This window comes from Gavialis gangeticus, unplaced genomic scaffold (assembly GCF_001723915.1).
Source record: "Gavialis gangeticus isolate Ggan-Ray unplaced genomic scaffold, GavGan_comp1, whole genome shotgun sequence".
In the NCBI taxonomy this organism is placed as follows: Eukaryota; Metazoa; Chordata; order Crocodylia; family Gavialidae; genus Gavialis; species Gavialis gangeticus.
This window is the reverse complement of record NW_017729022.1, coordinates 123,885,924-123,907,084: the sequence shown is the minus strand read 5'-3', so window position 1 is coordinate 123,907,084 and position 21,161 is coordinate 123,885,924. Positions and strand designations below refer to the sequence as shown.

The 21,161-nt window shown below is 40.7% G+C and overlaps 1 protein-coding gene across 2 annotated transcripts in view; it reads left to right on the top strand.

Annotated features, from left to right (window-relative positions):
• KIZ (kizuna centrosomal protein) overlaps positions 1 to 21,161 on the top strand; it is a 148,191-nt gene that overhangs the window by 107,465 nt on the left and 19,565 nt on the right. For both annotated transcript variants that reach the window (XM_019516123.1, XM_019516122.1), the window contains 2 exons: positions 2,793 to 2,958; positions 4,129 to 4,194. In XM_019516123.1, coding sequence (XP_019371668.1) covers positions 2,793 to 2,958; positions 4,129 to 4,194 — 232 coding nt within the window. The remainder of the gene's footprint in view (positions 1 to 2,792; positions 2,959 to 4,128; positions 4,195 to 21,161) is intronic.

Genomic DNA, 21,161 nt, shown 5'->3' with positions numbered 1-21,161 from the left:
GCCCTTCGCTGGGGCCTGTGTCCGCGCCTCTCGCCCTTCGCTGGGGCCTGTGTCCGCGCCTCTCGCCCTTCGCTGGGGCTCAGGTGGCACACAGCTGTGCCTGGCCCCCTGACCCTTCTCGGGGTCCTTCACCCAACTGGGCAGAATACCCCCTCGGGCTGTGGTCTCAACCCCACACACCACCCCACACCGGTGCCAAGCCGCCTTGCCTCCCAGGCACTGCTCTGTGCCCCAAACAGGGCATCCAGGAACCCCCCAGACTACTGGGGGATCTCCTGTGAGGCCTCCTCACACCACTACAGCCTCACCCAGTCCTCCGGTGATATACACAACGGAACCATAAGCCAACCAGCTGTAACAAAACAATAAGCCTACCAGCTACAACATAAAGTCCCGCCCCACCAGGCTCTCTTGCCAAAGCCTCCCGGTCAGGATTCTCTCCACCCTTACCATAATGCAGCCCTCTGGGTGCTCCGGCTACACTGCTCAGCTTAGCTCTCCTGCAGAGCTCCTACACCTCAGGCTGCCAGAGGGGAACTACCAGCTAGGCTCCGGCCTGGCTGTTTATAAGGGCCAGGCCCTGCCCCCTTCTGGTCACCTGACCAACCTGGTTGCTCCAGCAACCAGCACCTGAGCTGTCCTGGCAATTAGCAGGGGCCCTAATCCCTACTTAGGCACGGGGCACCCGAGTGCCCCCATGACACATACTCACACACCAATCCCCAACCACACCCCACATTTTTGAGTTATGATGCAATCATCTCTATATATACTATGCAAACAAATCACAGCAAAATATTTTTTGTAATAAAATTAAAATATGTTACAGTAGGTCTTCGCCTGTTCAGGCTGCCCCTCCTGCAGGCCCTGTGGGCCCCAAGGGACAGGGAGGGGGGACCTGCGCAGGCTCCTATGCCTTGGGCCATGGGGACTTGGCAGCGCAGGCTGGTTTCCCCCAGCCTATGGGGGCTCCGCAAAACCGGAAGTGCCACGGTGGGCACTTCCAGTTTTACTTTTCCCTTACAAGCTGGTATGCCAGGTAACAGAACATGCTGGCTTGCAAGGTGCTGGATAACTCAGCTTTACTGTATATGATTTGTTTTTTTTCTGGTTCCAAGATGGCAACCCTTCCCTCCCTAAAGGAGTACTTTGGAAGGTAAGGGGAGGGACTTCTGGTGCCAAAGGTCAGGGGTTAGGGGGTGGGACTTCCAGTCCCAAGATGGCAACCAGGGGGCGGGGCATCTGTCAAGGGGCAGGGCTACCCTTGTGGCCCTCAACAACTGTCAGGTCTGTCAGGCTGTTTCTTGGTGGTCCAAGTTTCAGCCCTTAGTACCCTCAGAGGTCTTATTGAAAGATACCTGATGGGAACTCATCCCCTTTTATCTTGATTCCGAACTATAAACACAGTGTTTAATTCTCATTTAATACTTTCACATGTGCGTAATGTTATATGCCTGCTTGTAGGAGTGTAAAGTGATTGCAAGTAGCACTCATGTATTGTATCTGATGAATTGCTTCTGACACAAGGGATGAACTTCCAATCGGGAACGAGTCTATCTTTTCAACAATAAAAATGTTTCACAGCCCAGACTATAATACATATTTTAATGTTTAAAGAAAGGGTTAACTTAGAGTGTGTGTGTGTGTGTGTGTGTGTGTGTGTGTTGGCTCGTTTTGATTGGTTTTATGTATAGGATTCCTGTAGATGAGGTTAATTAAAAAAAACAGTGAAAGCGATTTCCTTTAAAACTCAAAAACTACCATTCTAGTCTTGGATAAATAAGGGATTTAAAAAAAGTATGTGAATAATATTTACCTATGAGCCCTGTGTACTTCCAGTGGGAGCCATTGTATTCTTTCAAGTAAATATATAATATAATCATAGGATTATTTCCCTGAGACACTATTCTAGGTCCTCAAAGGTTGCTTCATTTATTGAATAATTAGACCAGGGGAAGGCAGTCTTTTAGAGTATGGGGCTAGTTGCTTGCAACCCAGACTCCTGCCCCCACTGGCAATGGTAAGCAGCTCCCGCTATGCTTGTGGGTGGTGGAGGGCTAGTGTGAGGGAGAGAGCAAGAAGGGCTGCAGAAGGGGGTGCTGCCTAGGGGGTCTGCAGCACCTCCCAGTGTGGAGAAGGGAGATGTGCCAGGTTGAGCTGTGTGCTGCTGATCCCCCATGCCACTGCAGACTGAATCTTATAATTTTGCGGCCTGGATTTGATGCGTCACAAAGGTTTCTAGGTTATAGACCCATGAATTAGACTATTAGAGCTATGTATTTGAGCCTGGTCCAAAACCCAGTTGAAATTAGTGGGAAGAATCCTGTTAACTTCAGTGGGCTTTTGGGTAAGGCTGTTCAATTCCAAGTGCTCTGAGTTGTGCATGATTTTAATCAGTAATCATTCAAGTTAACTCATCCTATGAATGGCCTTGCCATCCAAAGTGGAGGTGGGGAAATACTTTAAAAGCCATTTTGTTTATTGACAGCATATAAGATATCATATTGCATTTTCTTTCTGATAGGTAACTCAGAGGTAAGAAAATAACAGATGATTTCTGGAAAATGTATTGCTAAAAAATTCTTGTAAGTTCCCATTCACAATTTAATTAAACTATGAAGTAAGCTAACTAATTTTATTTGGAGGTAATTCGGTATCTAGCAGCCAGTATCCTGGGAAAAGATTACATTGTTAAGTTAAAATTAACTCAGTCTTTGGTGAAAATATTCTTGCTCTGAGACTAAAGATAATAGGGCTGCAGTGATTTTTATTTGTATTTTTTAATGCTGTAGGCTACACCGTTATTGAGAGAGATCTTTCCAGAAGAGTGTGAAGATAGGTCATCTATTCATAGTAATGAATCATCTTACAGCTTGCCATCAATTCAGAATGACAATGGTGAAATAAAGCAAGCAAAACATGCTCTGTGGCTTGACAACACTGGTACAAGGGAGCAAGGTAACTAATGTTAAAAGGTCTGTCCACAAGAAAAAATGCATTCATAGTTATTGTCATTTTCTGTCTCCAGTTATATTTTATAAAATGTAGTATGGCAGTCTGTAGGAAGCTATGTATGCAACTCAGGTTTAAAACATATATTTTAAATTTTTTTTATGAGCAATAGAACCTTCTCAAACATCCACTAGGAGTAATTATTTTTGCTGTTCATTTTTTTAAAAAATGAATGTTTCTTATAATGATTAGGTTTCTGGGTTTTTTTCTGTTTTAAATGTAAATTGGAAATGTAAGCACAATGGTGACTATTAAGTGTGTGTGTGTGTATTTGTACACAGATTGTGTGTGTGTACTTCTGCATTTGCATATACTTAATAGCCATCATAAATATAAATAAATATGTATATAAAGAAAATATTCACCTATCATTTGTAAAACATACATATGCCCTGTAAAAATTAAGTATTCTGTATATACATGGGTAAAATACACTTTTGGTTTTTATTTTTGAAAGTAAAAAATTCATACCAAGGAGGTCATGCATTATATTTCCAAAATTAGAAAGTTGATATGTTTGGGGAAAATCAGGTTAATTTTGTTATGTAAAGTAAGTACCAGAAGTTATCCCATTTCCATGACTAGAAGATGGTAACTTTCTCAGTATGCTTTCAGAACATTTTTTATGTCAGAGTCTAAGAAGGGACAGGCAATTAGGATGCATGCTCTACACACAGTAGATAACTGTAAACAAACTGATTTAGGTCTCCTAAATTCATGCTACTTTTGTCCCCAAGGGAGATAAATACTTTGATTTAAACTAATTAATTTTTCAGGCTTGGCATGATCTATAATATTGCTGTCAAACTATTAAGCAAGATATAGAGTCACAATTTGTTTGTATTTTTTGTTTGTTAAATCTCATTGGGACTTAAACAATTTAAGATATTTGGTTAGGTCACTGGTTTCTCTGGAGCTGCACAGAGACACAGTAACATCATATATAACTAAAGTTCACAGTAGGCTCCTCTTTTAAGAACTGTAATGGACAGTTTAGATCAATAAACAAGAGATAACAAAAGTGAAATATTAAAGGGAATAGGGCTTAAAAGAAAACAAACCAGTCTGATCATTGTGACTTTGAAATATGTTTCATTATTGTCTGTTCACATACAGAAATCACAAGCTGGTGTGAAGATGAGAGCAAGGAAGAAAGCTTGGTAGAAAAGATTCCTATTACAGGTAAAAGTAATGGCTGCATAATAACCTCAAATACAGTATTCGACTTTATTATATAATCAAAACATTGCATTTTAGTGGTTTGTGAATCCCACTAATAGTGAGTAAATTCAGCTACTACATACTGAGCACAAAGATTAAATATAAGATCATAAAGTACAAGCTTACGTTAACATAAACCAAGATGGAAAATAACAGTGCCTATTTAATTCCTTATAATCATGTTATACATTTAAACCATGTGAATATCCTCTGTCATTTAGCCTTTCAGGTCTTAGTATCGGTGTTACAAAGGTCAGTCTCCATGGGGAAGATCCAGTAATTATATGGCAAACTACAGATGTTTCTGATTTGATTCTTTTCTTTTCTGTAGTAATTGAATGTGTATCATTAGAATAAGAGCAGAAAAAACTGTGCTAGACAGGAAGCTGTGCTTGTGCCTCCATTACAAAAGCTGGCTGATAATTTAAAATTTTTAGCAATAAGGTTTTATCAAGACCTGTTAAGATCTCCCTGTAGCAGATGTATTATGCTTGTTTAGATGAAACCTGGGAAATGCTACTTTCTAAAAGTATCAGTAGCATGTATTAGCATTCAGGACAGAACTCTATTTTTGTAATGAGTCTCAATTTGCTGCTAACTCCTTTTTGTAAAAGTGGTTGACTGCTTCATTATAAATTCAAATATCTGGCTAAATATTCATGCAGGTGTATACTCCATGACATAGAGGTGCTAAGGCATCTGCGTATGTAGTATTTATTGGTGGGGTTCTATTTTCTGTATTTTTTTTTAAAGTATTATTTTATAAATAGAGCAATTCATGAACACCTTTTTTCCAGATTTGTTTTTGGAACCCAGTTTAGAGAGCAAATATAAAAACTGGCTACTTGCATTCCAGAGTTTTTACCTAGACAGATGCTTTCTTTTTTTTAAGGAAACAAAAATTGATGTGTACCATTTTATCATGTGACATTTTCACTATTGTGTTCTCCAGTCTCAGTTTGTTTTTTACCATGTGGTTTGCCTTGCATATAAACAGATTTGTATATTTGTTTTTGTTTAAATAGTTCTTCTTATAGAGTAAACATGTAGCTTCAAATGGCAGATGCATTTTGAAAATTAATCTGAAGATAGTGCAGGTTTGTTTGTTTGTTTGTTTGTTTTTAACTATAAGGATTCGAGTTCCTGGTTTACTTTTAAGCCCTAAAAGGACATGTCTACACATGCATTAATGTTCCATTGCTACTGCACATTACATTTAGTACTTTTAATAGGTATAGGTTCCCCTCGCTTTATGCGGGTTCTGTATGCACGAATTCGCTCTTATGTGATGAGCCTTTTTATACCAAAAATTTGTTATATACGAGGTAAATTAACTCTTATGTGATTGGTGTGGTGGAAGCCCACAGTCAGCTGCTTTGTGCGATGCACTGTGGGCTCACGCACCCTGCCTCTTCCCGGCAGGTAAGTCTGTGGGGGAGAGGGTTGGGGGGGGCCTAAAGATCAAGGCCTCCATGGTAAGGGAGGGCGTGGGGCACAGGCAGGGGCAGGGGCTGCAGTGAGTGGGACCCTGACTGGGCCAGGTGGTGGGACAATCGGAGCCTGGACAGCTTGTCCAGGGGTGTTGGGGGAGGGTCCCCACACCCCCATGCCAGTGCCTCATGTGAGGGGCGGCATGAGGTTGGCACTACTGTGAAGTCCCCAGCCCAGGGACAGCCTCACACCCAACTCCTCCACAGCACCAGCCCCTGCAGCCTGGTCTGGGCTGGTCTGGCCCTGTCAGCACAGCACCCAAAGAGCTGTGAACCCTGAAGTTGCCTGGCAGCAGCGCCCGCAGCTGCTGCTCAGGGCAGCTGGTGCCCATGCTTCTGGAGGTGCAGCTGCCCTGGGAGCAGCGCATGAGTCAGTACAGTCAAGGTCTTGGAACGTATCCCTATTTGTTACATTGTAAAGTGGATTCCCTTTATGTGAATTTGAGTTATGTGCTGTTTTCCAGGAATGCATGTACAGCATAAAGCAAGGGAAACCTGTATTACATAATTGCGCAGTAGCAATGGTGCATGGTCTTTGACACTTAATGTGTAGTAGATTAATTCTAATGCGCATTAGCACAGTTTTTTCTGTGATAGCACACAGAATTAGTTTACTGTGCATTAAATCTCATGTAGATGCACCCAGAATTTAAGGAGTGTTGATCTTCCCCAGGTAATGACATCGATAGTAATTCTTCAGGGAGAACAAGGAAACCATGCTAAACTTGGATCTTAGTAGTTAAATAACCTTTGAGTGAACACTTCAGTTTATTTTTTTTTAATTTTAAGATACATCTGTGCTTTCCTAAGGTCATGAGATTTTAAATGGTTTTTGTACAGTAGATTCCACTTGGGTACAGGTGTCCTCTGACTACCTTCCCATTAAAAGGCTGTCCTAATTAAGGCCTCAATTTTTGCATTCTGCTGGATTCTGCAGAAAGAAGGGCAGAATGGAAGTATTAGCACTCTGCACTCCAGGGGGTACTGGCTAGGTTAAAGATCAGGCTGCTCTGCTACAAATACAGGCTGGAAAGAATATATCTCTTAGTGCAAGCATTCAACCTCCTTCCTCCATATATTTCCCACTGATCATTAGCCACGTTAGACTCAATGGAAGTACAAATGTTAACTCTTCTTGTTTTGTTAGAAATGTCAGAAACTTTACATAATCAACATTTTAATGACCTAAATGGTGGGGGGGGGAAGAATTAATTATGTTTAAATTCAGATCATTCTGTTTGCTACCTTGTTTTGTACTTCAGTTCCAGCATGATTTCAGCAACTTGTACTTGTCTCTAAGCGTAAGAGATTTTCATGTACTGTTTGAAAGCTATGTTACTTCTTTCATGTGCTGTGCATCTTTAAGCCACAATCTGCTACCGATTTCCATTACCCTCTGTGGGTTTTCTGACCACCCGGATGATAGTCTTTTAGAAAAGTACCTGCTGTTCACTTGTCTTTCCACATATGCTTTTATATACTTTTAGCTTTTTGGCCCTGTAACACTGAGCCCACTTGATGCCCAGACTAGTCTTTTAATTTGGTGCATTTTGGTGAGAAGCCTATTTTGGGCACAGAAAAACTTCTTAAAATTGTTATTGTTTGCCTTTGTCACTGTTTTCCTATTTATGCTATTCCTACTGATGTTAAGCTTAATGTATCCAGGGTCAACGTATATACTCCCAAATAGTACCGTTTTCATTCTTTTGCTCCAGAATGTTTTCTTCTCATTTGTCACCCATAAATGAGGAAGAAGGGCTGCCCTATAGCTTCAAGAAGTATGAATGTGGCAGGAAGCTGAGTATGAGAGCTGTAGATGCTGTTTTGGAGTTGAGTATAATCATGGGTGCTGGATGTCATGCACAAATACCACTTTTTAAGTGTAGCACCCTAAGGCTGTAAAGAGACGTCACCTCTGAGTCACCATAAAATGCTTTATGAAGACACAAAGGCCAGTCAAACATATCAGTGCACCTTGTGCCACAAATGCCCAAAATTTGTGTCTGCAATATGATTTTGTGTCACGTTTTTGCATCTGTTTGCTTTACGGTGGGCAAATACAGGCAGCCTGGAGCTGCTCTCATTCTCCAGCTGCCCTGGGCAGGGGCTTCCAGGGCCTAAGGGACTCGATTCTGCCTGCCTCAGGTATTCCCATTTCTGGGGGCATGCCAGATCATTCCCTTGAAAGCCCAGGAGTACCTGCCCAGGTTCCCCCATTTGCAGAAGCATGCCCTGTGAATTTCTCAGCAGGGGTTTCCCCTGTTGCCTATCTTGGTGCTGCACCCAGACCTGAGGAATATCTCTGCAAATGGGGAAACCCTAGGTTTCCCCATTTGGAGATGTGCACCAGGTCAGAGCATGGGCACTAAGGCACATAGTTGACAGCCCAGATGTCACAAGTTTTGAGGCTATAGCAGAAGTACTCACAGTGTGGCCTGTCAGATTCCAACAAAATCTGCAAATTCTGCTAAATACCTTGTCACAAGAACACAAAAAAGAAAGGATTAAGGCAGATTCCCTAGCTGTGTGTCTCTGTAAACAGCCAATCCTGGGGTTCTCTTTTTCACCCAGCTTGTATTAGAAGTGTGGAACTCATTGCTGCCAGATGCTGTGGAAGCTGACAGTTTAGTCAGGTTCAAAAAGGGATTGGACAAATTCTTGGAGGAAATGTGCATCACAGTAGCTATTGAGCATGTGAGTTAAGGGTACAGCTTCTGAGTCAGAACTTCCAAGATCCTAGATCTTAAATGCTGGGTGCTGCAAGGGAGAATGGAACAGTGGAAAAATCTCTGGTTAAACCCTGTTCACTCTCCCTTTCAGCATCCACTCTCTGCCACTGTGTGACACGGGATATTGGGCAAGATGGGTTTGTGGTCTGACCCAGGAAATGGCAGTTCTTATGTTCTTATGTATGTTCTTAAGGTTGACAAGTGTCTGCATGAAATGCCCACTTGAAGCAGGATTGCTATGACTATCCGTCCCTTCTTTCTTGAGTTTGATGGAGGAGTGTTGAAAAACACCTCTCTCTCCCCTTGTCCTTGCTATCAGTGGGGGAAAATTTAGTTTGGAGACGCTTCCAGTTTTATCTCCTGCACCCCACACAAGTGCTTTGTCAAGGCAGCTACAGCCCAAAGGAGGATCAGCTGAATTCTTAAAATCTTGAACTTAGATGCTGGGATTTTTGGTTTTTTGTGAAGCATACCAAAGGTGTGAAATACAAAGACTGTCAAATTCATTGTTTGGTTGTACTAGATTATGAAATCCGTTGTTTGGTTTTACTGTTTGAAAGACTCATTTGTATCTTAGGAGCTCTTACTGAAGAGTCAGAAATGTTAAATCTTTAGCAAAGGTAGTAGCCTCTCTTCCTACAATGTGTTCTTGTCTTAGACTTAAACAGATGTTAACCAAGGTATAAAGAGTTTGAAGAGAAAAAAAAGACCCATCTGTTCCAGTCATCAAGTTCCACTTGTTTAGCATGTTTGAATTTCAATGTCTTTCTGTTCTCCATTTCTCTTTATAGTCTTTGTGAAAAAAATAGCAGGCCAAACTTGACCTCCTAATATAAAAATACACATGAAGAAAACTTAGGCTACATTTGTACATCATAAAGAAACATGAAAGGGCATGAATCCAATTCTGTTTTCCTTTTAAGGTCACCTTTAATGAGCCAGTTGCCCTGTCAACACTTTTCTCAAGCCTACATATCTTCCTTGGAGAAGTCCCTTTTGAACTTGAAGCTAAAAGGTTCTTGCAGCTCCACTTGGAGTGTATTAATAAAGGCATTAATAAATTTACTCAACTTTTTCACTTGATTTGACATCTGTTTATTAGGAACCGCTGTTATAAAACAGTTCACGTGTAAATGACTGTCTGACCGTGACCTCTTATTGTTTTGATCTGGTAGGCCCGCAGTAGGACAGTCATATCTGTGTCATCTAATGTGAACAAACTTTGGCAGTCAGCATCCCAAAAGTTTCCATTCAGAATCTGTGTGAGGCAATTGTTCTTCCTGCTACATAGAAGAAACTTTGGATATACTGTTAGTTGCGACTTCCGGGCGAGTGTTTGTGTTTGGAGCCTCATGTGATGCTGAACTTTTAAAAGTCATCTTTCTAGAGTTTTTCTTCCCTGCCTGTTAGCATTTTTTTGAAGGTTTTAATGTGTTTTGCTCTTCAAAGGAGTATGTTATTTTAGCATTTGACTGCTAATGCTTCTGATTATAGTGAGATCTCATTCCTCTCTTCCTTGAATCAAGAATACTTTCAGTTTGTTTTATTGAGCATTTAGGTGCCTTTGGACATTGTTGATTTCAGAGTTTAACTAGTGTTCTAATTCTAAGATTTTTCAACTATTTTTTCTCCAGAAAGTGAATTCTGAGATTACAGTATATTTTTGAAAAGGGGAAATTATTTACCTGTAACCTTGCTTATTTGATGTTATATGTATCTTTATAGAAATGGAATTGAGTTCTCATAAAATGGTCCAAGGTTGACAGCTTTCAGATCTGCTCACAAAGTCAGTAGAATACAAGTACCCACTGGGAAGGTCACCCGTAGCAATTTTTAGGGTAATTAATGCTTGTCTTAACAGTTCTTTGGAAACTACTTGAAAGTGCAATAATTGGTAGCTGTTGTAGTGGTGAAAGTTATTAAAGGGTCTGAGTTCCTCTGACTAGAGACCATCTTTTATTTTATGTTCCTTGGACCATTTATTAATATTTACTATAATATAAATAATAACTTCATTAGGACAAGCTGACTTGTGAAATTTGCAGCATTACATTTTTCTTCATAATTAATTTCAAGAAATTGTTAACTTTGAAGTCTGGTGACAATTGAAACATCAGAATTGCTGACTTTTATTGTTGATAAAAGCATACAATGAGAGGAGAAAGGTAATTGTATCATAGAGATTCTTTGTGAGTGGAATCTCATTTGGGTGTCTCAAGTAGAGATTGGTATGTGGACAAAGCTCATAGAAACAAAGTGCATTTTTTCTCTCTGATTTATTTATAGAGAATAGTCATACCCATTTTCAGCGTTCAGTTTTCTTTTAGTCTCCTTTCATCTGATAGGTGTCCTTTCCTCTAGTTGATCTTCTCTGCATCCCATTTTGTTTGAATTCATCTCCCATGAAGATGGATCACAAGGACTATATGTAGTATTCCAGATGTGATCTCCCCAATGTTAATACTTCTCTGTCTCTACTGTAAATGCTTTACCTGATATTTCCTACAATTTAATTTACCATTTTTTTTGGCTACATCACAAGGGTGGTTCATTATCATGCTCTGATTAATCAGTATACCACAGTCTGTCTCCTTATTTGTTTCCAACTGATGAGGTCTCAGTTTACACCAGAAGTTACAGTTGTAATTCTCTAAATGGAGGCCCTTTCACTTTTGACTACTCAATTTTGTCCCATTACTAATACTCCATTTCTTAAGAACATCCAAGTGTTTTATATCAGGATCTCATTTTCCTTGGTACTGATAATGCCTCTCAACTTGGTGTCATTAGCATATCCCTACTTTTTGTGCCATTACTGAAAATACTAAAGATCAATCCTAAAACAGTTCTTTAAACTCCACCAGTAATCTCCCTCTAGCATGATTATTCTCCTTTCAAACGCAAGCTCTTCCTTCACCATCTTACAGTTTTCACACACATTCCCACCCTTTCCAATTCAATTTCCCATGTGACACCATAACAGAGGCTATACAGAAGTTCAGGTGGTTGGATCTACTGCATTCCCATTGTCCAGAATACTGGCATCTTATTCAAGAAAAAGATTGTGTTAGTCAGCCATGATCACCTTTGTTGCAGTATTTTACAAAGTAGTTCAGTAGTATATATCTACATTTCACAGATGACAAGGATGAGGTATGGAATTGAAGCAACCTGCCTAAGGTCATCTGCTAGGCCAGGGGCAGTCTGAAGTAGAACATCAGTGTCCTCAATTGAGTACAGCACTTTGTCCACTAGATAACACTGCCTCTATATGTGGCATAAATTACTCTCTCAGGGTAGCCTAACATTTTCCATCCTAAAACTTTATTTTCAGTTTGCTTTATAATTTGCCAAAAAGTAACAGTTTGGGTAGAAATTTCCATGCTGTGAGATTTTTTTTTTTTTTCCTATCTTTAATTTTAGGCCAGAATGATTAAGCCGTTTTTGAGAATGCAGTTTGGAAAAATATGCTGCTTTGTTGTGCTAAAAATTTTTTACAGCTATATCACTGAGAAACTCTAGAGCTCCCCATATTTGGGAGCTGGGTCTTGAGAACTTGTGGACATTGAGTAAAGACTCAGATGACTGGAAAAGGGGCAAATCTAGTGCCCATCTTCAAGAAAGAGAAGAAGGAGGATCATGGGGCAGGTCTTCAAGAAATCCATTTTGAAGCACTCAGGAGCACCAAGCATGGATTCACCAAGGGCAGTTCACACCTGACCAAGGGGAAGATTGAGGGAAAATGTGATCGCAGTCTTTAGATGCCTGAAGGATGATTATAGAGAGGATGGAGATGGGCTCTTGTCTGTTGCTGTAGGAAACAGGATTAGGGGCAATGCATCAGAGACTATTTAGGTCTGAGATTAGGAGGAACTTTCATACTATAACGATGGGCAAGCATTGGAACAGGCTACTTAGAGAAACGAGATTCTCCATCCTTGGAAGTTTTCAAGAGCACATTAGAAAAGATACTTGACTTGGATGGTTTAGTCAGGGATAGTCCTACCTTGAGCAGAGAGCTGGACTACCTGATCTTGCAAGGTCCCTTCCAGCCTGACTTTCTTATGATCCTGTGAAATACATCAAGGAAGTATCCTTTTATATTGTGAAAGTGCCTTTCTTCCATGAAGACACAGTTTGGGGAGGACTAGGCAAAAGAGTGGAAGTTGGTCTGGATTGATCAATAGGTCTGTGACTGCTTGGCACACCCCTCCAGCATTTGGAATGGAAGATCCTCAAGTTTCATGATCCCTCTGCTTTCCACTGGTAGTGTGTGCATGTCATCTTCCTTTATTGCTTGTCCAGAGAGAAGATGATAAACTCCTACCTTAGCTTGAGTAGTGGAGATCTGTGAGGTAGATCTGAAGATTCTGATTTGGTGATGAACCATGCAGGTGTCAGTATGATGCCACATGCTGGGATTTGGGTTTATTTTAGTTTGCCTGCTTAAAAGAACAGGAAATTACATGTGCGCAGATGTGCACATAAATGGAGGCACATGCACACTGTTGAAAAGAACATAGTTCAGATTGCAATGTCAAACACTCAAAAATGGTCTGTATGGCCATAATTTAATCCCAACAGACACTTTTTTTTCCCCCCATAGGACCTAGACTCATTCTGTGTGTGTGTGTGTGTGTGTGTGTGTGTGTGTGTGTGTGAATGGATAGAAGCAGTGCTTAACATGCAAAAATTCTACATGGTCCTTTTAGCTGGAATATTAAAAAATGAACAGGAGAAATATGTATATTGCAGGTATAGTAGGAACTTGCTTATCTTTTTTTCTGCAGAGAATTATAGGTAAGAAACTACATTTTCCCTCACAGTGTGGGCATGATCGTTATATTTTCTTTAACTGGTGTCCTTGTGCTTCTGACTCTACTGAAATAGACTTTGGAACATATGTCATAAAGTTGAAAGCACATAGCATACTCATACATCTTTTTCCAGTTTTTGTACTAGTACAGTATGTCAAAGATAATTTCTGCTGCTCAGTACTGTGCATTCATCATGGTTTGTTTTTAACTGTGTGGTATTTTTCCTGGAACTGATGATTATTTAAGGAAAATATTGCATCCATTTTGTTAAGAACAGAATATGATAAGTCTTCATGAAGAGAATACTTTGACAGATGCAAACTGGGAAATCAATTTGTTGAAAAGCGTGGAGTTTTTTAAATTATTACCAGCATTTTAGATTAGAATGCTGAATCGGGGGAATAATATGGAGGGAAATGGACTTACAGAAGCCCGTGTCATTTGGCTTACAAACCATGGTTGAGCTGTTAGATTGTTTGCCTTTTGTTATGAATGCCCCAGTTTAAACTTAAAGGTCCAGTTTGATCAGGATGCCTCAGTTATAACTTTACAGCCTACTCTGTATATTCTGGTTGGGTAAATGCACACATAGATAATAGGTTTATATGTACCAAACTCCTGGGCTCAGACATTTGTTTGCAATGGTTGATGGATAGCAGTGATGTTAGGTCAGGACTTTTAGAAGAAGTTAGTTCTGCACCACCATTCTTTTGCTACTGGGAACCAGTGGTTGATATGCCACTGGAACACTGCCACACTTGGAATTTACTCTGCTTTTCTTATTTTTCCTTTTTACTTGCACACAGCTCTTTCCCAGAGGCCAGTCATAAAGGTTAGTTGTCTGGGAGCAATCAGCAGGCTTGACCCAAAACCCTCCGTAGTTGATGGTGGGTTTTGACTGTATGTGCAGTTAGCTGTTTCCTCATTGTATGTAAATACACATTTCAGAAAGAAGGTCTAAAAGCAGCACCAGTAAGAATTCATTGAATAGTCCAGCAGCCACAGCAGAAGACTGAGGAACACTCTTAATGTGTACCTAAAGAATAGTTATGAAAGGTTGCAGTCCCTTGCCTGCTATTTTTAAGTCAGAGCTCATCATTGCTGTGAATCTTCCTCCTTCAGTGCATGTTGAATTAGTCTACAGATTAATTTACAAGAGATTATATTTTTAGGGAAGTAAAATAAAGAATAAAATTAAATCTCTTATTCCAGAATCAACATATAGTAATGATTTCATACTCTTTTTTGTTATAGCTGTTCAGTATAGCTGTTCTCTGATTTTCAGTATCCAGTTGTCTTAAGCAGTGCCACACACAGCCTGTATGTGTGGCATACAGCAGATCAGGAAGGGGACGGCCCGCATGGCAGCAGATAGGGCAAGAAGTAGAAAGCAGAGCAGGAAATCAGACAGAAAGCACAGAGCAGGAGGCAGAAACCAGAGCAGTTAATTGGGCAGGGAGTATAGAGGAGGGAACAGAAAGCAGAGCAGATCTAGCAAAGGGATTGGAATGGCACTGGGGGAGGGTACAGGGCTAATTTGTAGCATGCCTGCCAAAAAAGTTGTCCCCCAGCCCTAATCAGTATGCTTTGCCATATTCTAATGCTCATCATCCCCTTTTTGCAAAGCGTATGGATTCCTATTTCTCCCTCGGAAAACAGTTAGTGCAAGTCACATTACCCTGCTTATGGTAGAAAAGTAATTGTCTCCTGTATTACATCTGCAGTGATGAAAGCTTCCTGGGGCAGCCTAAAGCAGTTTATTTACCATTATCTTGGTAAGAAATGAATGACTGGTCAATATACATACCCATTTTAAACCTCTAGACTTCTTTTTAATCCATCACAAAATATGTACTGTTCATTTTCCCCCTGTATAAATGCCTCGGCTTGTTAGTTTATAAATTGATGTTGGCATACAAACTGTGGGGCTGACATGCAGCATCCTTAACGTCAATTGCATAATGAGCAAGAAGGGAGCACCATTGTTTGAGGACAGCTGTTGCTGCTGTCCTCTGCATCTTCCTTCAGCAGCTCACCCTCCTTCCACCTTTCCTTGCAAGAAAATGGGCATGCCCTGAGCAGCAGCACTGAGTCCCATCCGTAGCCTGTCATAATCCCCAAGATCCCAATTAGCCCTACCACAAAGAGCTCCTTCAGTGCTTCCACACCAGTTGCACGTAGAGGGGATGGGGTTGCAGCGAAGAGGTTTTGGCTGGAGAAAAAGACAGCTGCTGTTTGTAATAGGGGGCACAGGCATACACAAGGAGTGAGGGGTTGATGTGCTTGGAGGGGCAGTAAGCAAGCAAGACTGAGAAATATTTACCCAAATCCAAGATGACTCTGAATTTAAGATGATCCCCCACCATTTGCTTCTATACACAGAAGATTAATAAATTTGTTATAATTTTCCATATATAGAGTCTAATTATTGGAGGGTTGTCTTAAATTTGTACCCCCTTTCCCCTCCACACCACTGCAGTGGGGAAAGCAGTGATGGGAGGGGGTGTCAAACAACCTGACCCTAACTTCTTGTCCCTGTGTACCTGCCCCTGCTGGAACTTGCCTCATGTGCCACTTGCCCCCTCCATGCCTGCACCCCCGGGCACCTGCCCTCCCCACAATGCCTGCCTCTGGCCTGCCACCCCCCCCCGCTGTCTTGCCACTTCTGCCCCCTGCTCTCTCTCTCTACTCTTGCAGCCTCTACCCTTCTGTCCCTCCCCCAGTCACTTACCCTCTGGCTCTGGCAGGCTCCAATAGGCTCCAGCTCTGCTCTAGCCCAGGGCACAGAGCATGTCTTTGCTTTAGTCCCAGCCCAGCCTGGTAGCAGCAATGATAGTGGCAGCTTTGGCCTGGGCTCTGGGCTGCAGGGGGCAGGTGGTGGTGGGGAGTGGCCCTGGCCCTGGCCCTGGCCCTTGCCCTGGCCCTGGCCCTGGCTCTGACCCAGACCCCAACCCCAACACCCCCCTCCCCCCCCCCGCCCAATTTGAAGATGAGGGACTTTTTCCTCCCCGTTAAATGGAGGGGGGGACCTTGTTTTGGAATCAAGTGAATACAGTAGGTGTATACATCTACAGGGACAGGAAGAGAGGAGAATGGAGGAAAATGGAAATTAAATATCTTTTAAAAAATGTTGAAAAGAGCCAACCAGGCATCAGGAGAAACAAACTGAAAAAGGAACAAGGGAGAAAAATAGGAGCAAGTTGAAGGGAACAGTGAATGTATTTCTTGTTTCCACTCCCTTTCTAAATGCATCCTTCTGATGTGCACTGGAGATCTCCCACTGCACAGTTTTCCACTCCCCCATGTGGAGAAAAGGAGAGGATTATGTTAGCCACTTTCATAACAGCATTCCCCTTCCTGGGCAGTGTGAGTACAGGATCTGCCAATGGGGAGGGGGCAGGCAATCAGTAGGGTAAAGCTTGAAGGGCTTGCCCTCTGTTCTCCAACTAAGATAAGAGTGTGCTACTAAAAAGGTTCTAAGCTTTACAGCCTTTCCCACTTTAAAGGAGGATGCCAGGACAGCCACCAGTTGAGGAGGTGCTGATAAATGTAGATCTGTTGGTGTGGTTTTGAATAAAGGGAAGGAGCACAAGGAACCCAGTTCCAGTGAAGGCACAGAGACCTTGCCATACATGAACCTGTACTATACAGGAGTCCTGGGCATCTGTGATCCTTGGGTGCTCTGTTGGAGATGACTTCCATTCCTGCTCTGCCCTGCCCTTGTTGAAGGATTCCATGTAGAAGTTTTTGCAGGGATTTTTCCTACCCCCCCCCCATTTTCTCCTTCCAAGGCTTTTTTTTTTAAGGAAGGGATGATTTGGGCCCTAAGCTAATACAGCATTAAAGCAGCACAGTTAAGCAATGCAAAGGCAGGAGGAGTAAAATGAATATACAGCCTTAACTCTGCCCCCTTTTGTGAATGTGGTTAATACTACCCCAGTCAGGAATTGCACGTTATCTTAGGAACATACATTGAAGGCTGAAAAGATATGATGCTGTTTGAGAGAGAGCACCCCAATTACCTGAATAAAGACAGCATTGTCATGAGTATGTGCAGGAAGAAAGGGGCTGGATTTTCATTTCTATATTTTGCCATTCTTGGCATTTGGATGTTGTTCTATCTCAGGATTGTACCAGAATAACTTTTGCATATAACAAGGTTATAATTTCATTGAGGGATTTTGGAGCATGAAACCAGTAGTATACTAGAATGGAAGTTTTAGCATTAGCAAACAGTACAGAATTTGGCTTTCATCAGTGTGTTTTATACTTTCCCGAAGCTTGCTTTACAGTTCCCAAGCTGTTTTACAGCTTAAATTAGATACCTGTTATGGCAATGACTGTGCTAGAAAATATAACAGCCTTTATGTTCTTAGCAATAGCTCTGATGTAGCCTTAGATATGATGACCTGTTTTACTGAGGAATTGTGATTGTCAAGCTTTGAATATTTTCCAAGGGACAGTGTTGGGATAGATCATAGTTGTATAAGGAATACAAAAAATAGGTCCTTTTCAGGCTGTTCTTAGAAATTTGCTTTCCAAAAAGATCACACATTTCCTAAATTTCTCATTTTTTATCCCCTGTGTTGCACCACTGGCTAATATTTTATCAGCGATGAAACATTGCATAAACATAGTATTTATTTACATTTTGATAAAATCAGTAAGCTGGGGATGAAGACTCCTTTGTATGAGGACCTGTATGCTTACAATAAAAACATAAATATTTTGTTTTCCCCTGTAGCCTACAATAGTGGCATATTAAGAGAGGCAGGTAAATTTAACAAACAAGTAGGGGAAGACAAGGTAAGAACAAAATGATCGTGTTTAGTATAATCAGTAGCAGTCACAGCATACCAACTATTTAGCCACTGTCAAGTGTTTTGTAGGCATCACAGCAGAGGTGAGGTTTTTAAGGGGGCCTTTGAAGGAAGATAAGTCAGTGGATTTATGGTTTCTTAAAAGGATCTCCCATTTATAAGGGGCAGTGTGGAAGAAAGTGCAAAGATGCTGGAGGGATATGATTGGGCTAATTGGTGATGAAGGCTGGTATTGCTAGGGCAGAAGTGGGGATTGATGGCACAGTATTGTATTAGAATTGAAAGGTAGGGCAAAGCTAAGTTATGAAGGACCTTAAAGGTGAAGGACAAGTAGCCTATGTTTGTGTTTGATGTGGTAGAGAAAGTGATGGGAGGCACAGAGTGGGTGAATAGTCTTTTTTGAGGGTGCTGAGAATGAATGTGTTGATGCTGAAGCAAAGGAGGATTCAGCAATAGAGACTGGAGACAATCAAGAGCTGGACTTGTCTTTCAGCTGTGGATAGATGAGAGGGAAGAGGAGGAGGAGAACGAGCAAAGGACACCTTAACTATCACTCAGTTGTGCACAGGTGCCTATCCACAAACTCACACACGCTCAGAAAGCATTTAGAAAGTTATTTTGAAGCAACCTTGTAATCATCATTGTGGGGGTTTTTTCTAGGTTCTAATCCAAACTAGTTTAGCCAGGCCTGCATGGCATGAAGCACAAGTCCCCCATAAGCATGGTTTGTCTGAAGTAAAGAATAATCTAGGTATAGAACTCCATTCTTCCAGCACTTAAAACAAATCTTATAAGAATGGCCAGAAAATAAATGTTTCTTCTGTCTTGTGTTGGTAATAGGAGGATGCTAATCAATACAATAATAAGTGTTCCTCTTGGGGAATCATAAGAATTCAGGCCCAATTACCTTCTATCTCCTTCATGTTCTACTCTGTAATATTCACCCAGTGCCTGTCCAGTACATGGTTAAAGCAGGCGTTCATTTCCCTCATCATTAACCTTAGGAGATGAGATGCCAGGACCTCGTTTTATTATAATTTGCTGGAAAAATGATGTTCAGAACTGCAGTTACCTTACATGAGGGCATGGTCAGTTTGAGACAGAAATCTCTTTTCCCAAAACCTACCTTCCCTAGCTGTGCATATTTGTATCACATTTTTTAGCCCTGCCTAAATATATGTGCTCACATAAATGTGAAAATCAGTGCTCAGCTAACCAGCAGCACACCCAGTCTTGTTTTTGAATATTGGCATTATCTACTATCTAGCAGCATTTTGTTTAGTTTGACACAGCTTGGAAACATACCTCTCTACTGGACACCTGTTCAAAAGGAATACTAGCCTGCACCCACAGAAGAAACGTGTTTGAGGTGTTACGTGCATGTGCAAAATTCTTTGAAAGCTTGATCTTAAAAACCGTTAAAAAGTGTGCATGTTAAATTGAGACAAAACTGAATCTTCAGTCTGTGTTTTTTTCATATGTCCCGTAGAAAAGCAATTGCAATAAGACTTAAAAGCATCCAAGTTGGGCTAGAATTATTGAAGTACTTTGCTGCTGAAAGAAATATACAAATAAAATGCTAAACTCATATAATATTTTTTTTTTTTAAATAAATAAAAGCCCCCGGCTTATTGATGTGTGCGGGTGCTGCTGTCTGCAGCTCAGAGCTGCTTTTGCTCTTGTATCCAGGAGCTCCTCCTTTGATCTCCCACGGGTACATGTGCCTCTCTGCATGTGTCCCTTGCAGTTTCCCTCACAGCAAAGTTTCTTTTTGTGTCACCATCTCTTTTGAAAATGGTCAGACTTTTCTCTATTAAGTGGCATACTGCTGCCACTAGAACTCCTATACTTTTAGCTCCTCTCATCTTTCCTGTGAGATTTTTTTTTTTTCTTTTGGCCTCTTCTTTGGAAATGTCTGACATGTTCTGATCACAGTTTGTGTGTATGAAATTTACAGATTAGTGTGTATAATTCAGGTTACAGAAACTGTCTCATTGTAAAAGATATGCAGGTTATAGGGTGGAAAGCTGTCTGTGGTTTAGAAATTATGTTATTATTTTAAGGAAAATATGAAGTTGGTAAGAATTTAATTTTTTTTTAAATATTTTTCAGTTGAATCTCATACACACCTGGTTTTAAGGTCTAAGTCTCATATAGTTGAGAATCATGCTCTCCAGTTTGGAAGTAATCCAGAAAATGTATTATGTTGGAAATGAATAAGTATACAATGTGTGCATGTTACAGCTCAGAGGTAAAGTAAGATACATACAGAAGAAAGCAAACAGATGATAAAAAAGTAAATGAATAGATTTTTAGATATTTATCATACACAAAATGGTTTTAGAGCCTGAAATCAGGCTGTATTTGAAAGGCAACAATGTTAAGCAGGACTAATGTAAAACAGCCAAGAATTGTAGCTTTCTAAAAATAAAACAATTAAAAAATATCTAGTAGACAATATCACTACCCAGTAAACAACATGAGCAAGAATTTCAGAAAAGGCACAAGGAAACAATTGAGGAAATAGATATAACACTAAGGTTTTGCTTAAGTTGAACAGCTGTTTATAGAATCTCCAAACCCCAAGGTTTGTAAAATAAAGAAAAGATATACAAAGAAAAGTAAACATTAAATGTGCTACTCCTGTGACTTTGTTCTGCAGGTTCATTTTGTTTGCCTTAAGGAGATTTGGGTATTTTACTGTGTTCTAGCTCCTACCAGGGAACAAATATTTAAAATAAATAAATAAATCTAAAACTCAACCAAATGGAAGAGAACTGAAGTATACAAGTCAAGTATTTTTTCTCCGTGTTGACACTTTTTAGGACTGATTTAGAACCCCTTTTGGCTCAAGATGGATTGGCACATGCAGGTTTTAAAGATAATTCCTTATCATAATAGGTGGTAGCTTTTAGATTAGAGATGGGGTTTTTTTTTTGATTTGTTTCACAAATAAAGTAAATTATCATCAGAACCCTGATTAACATCATTTTGTAGCCTGTGAGAATAACCCTGCCAAGGAAAGGTGGAGTAAATTTGCTAGTTCATAAAAAAAAAAAAAAAAAAAAAATT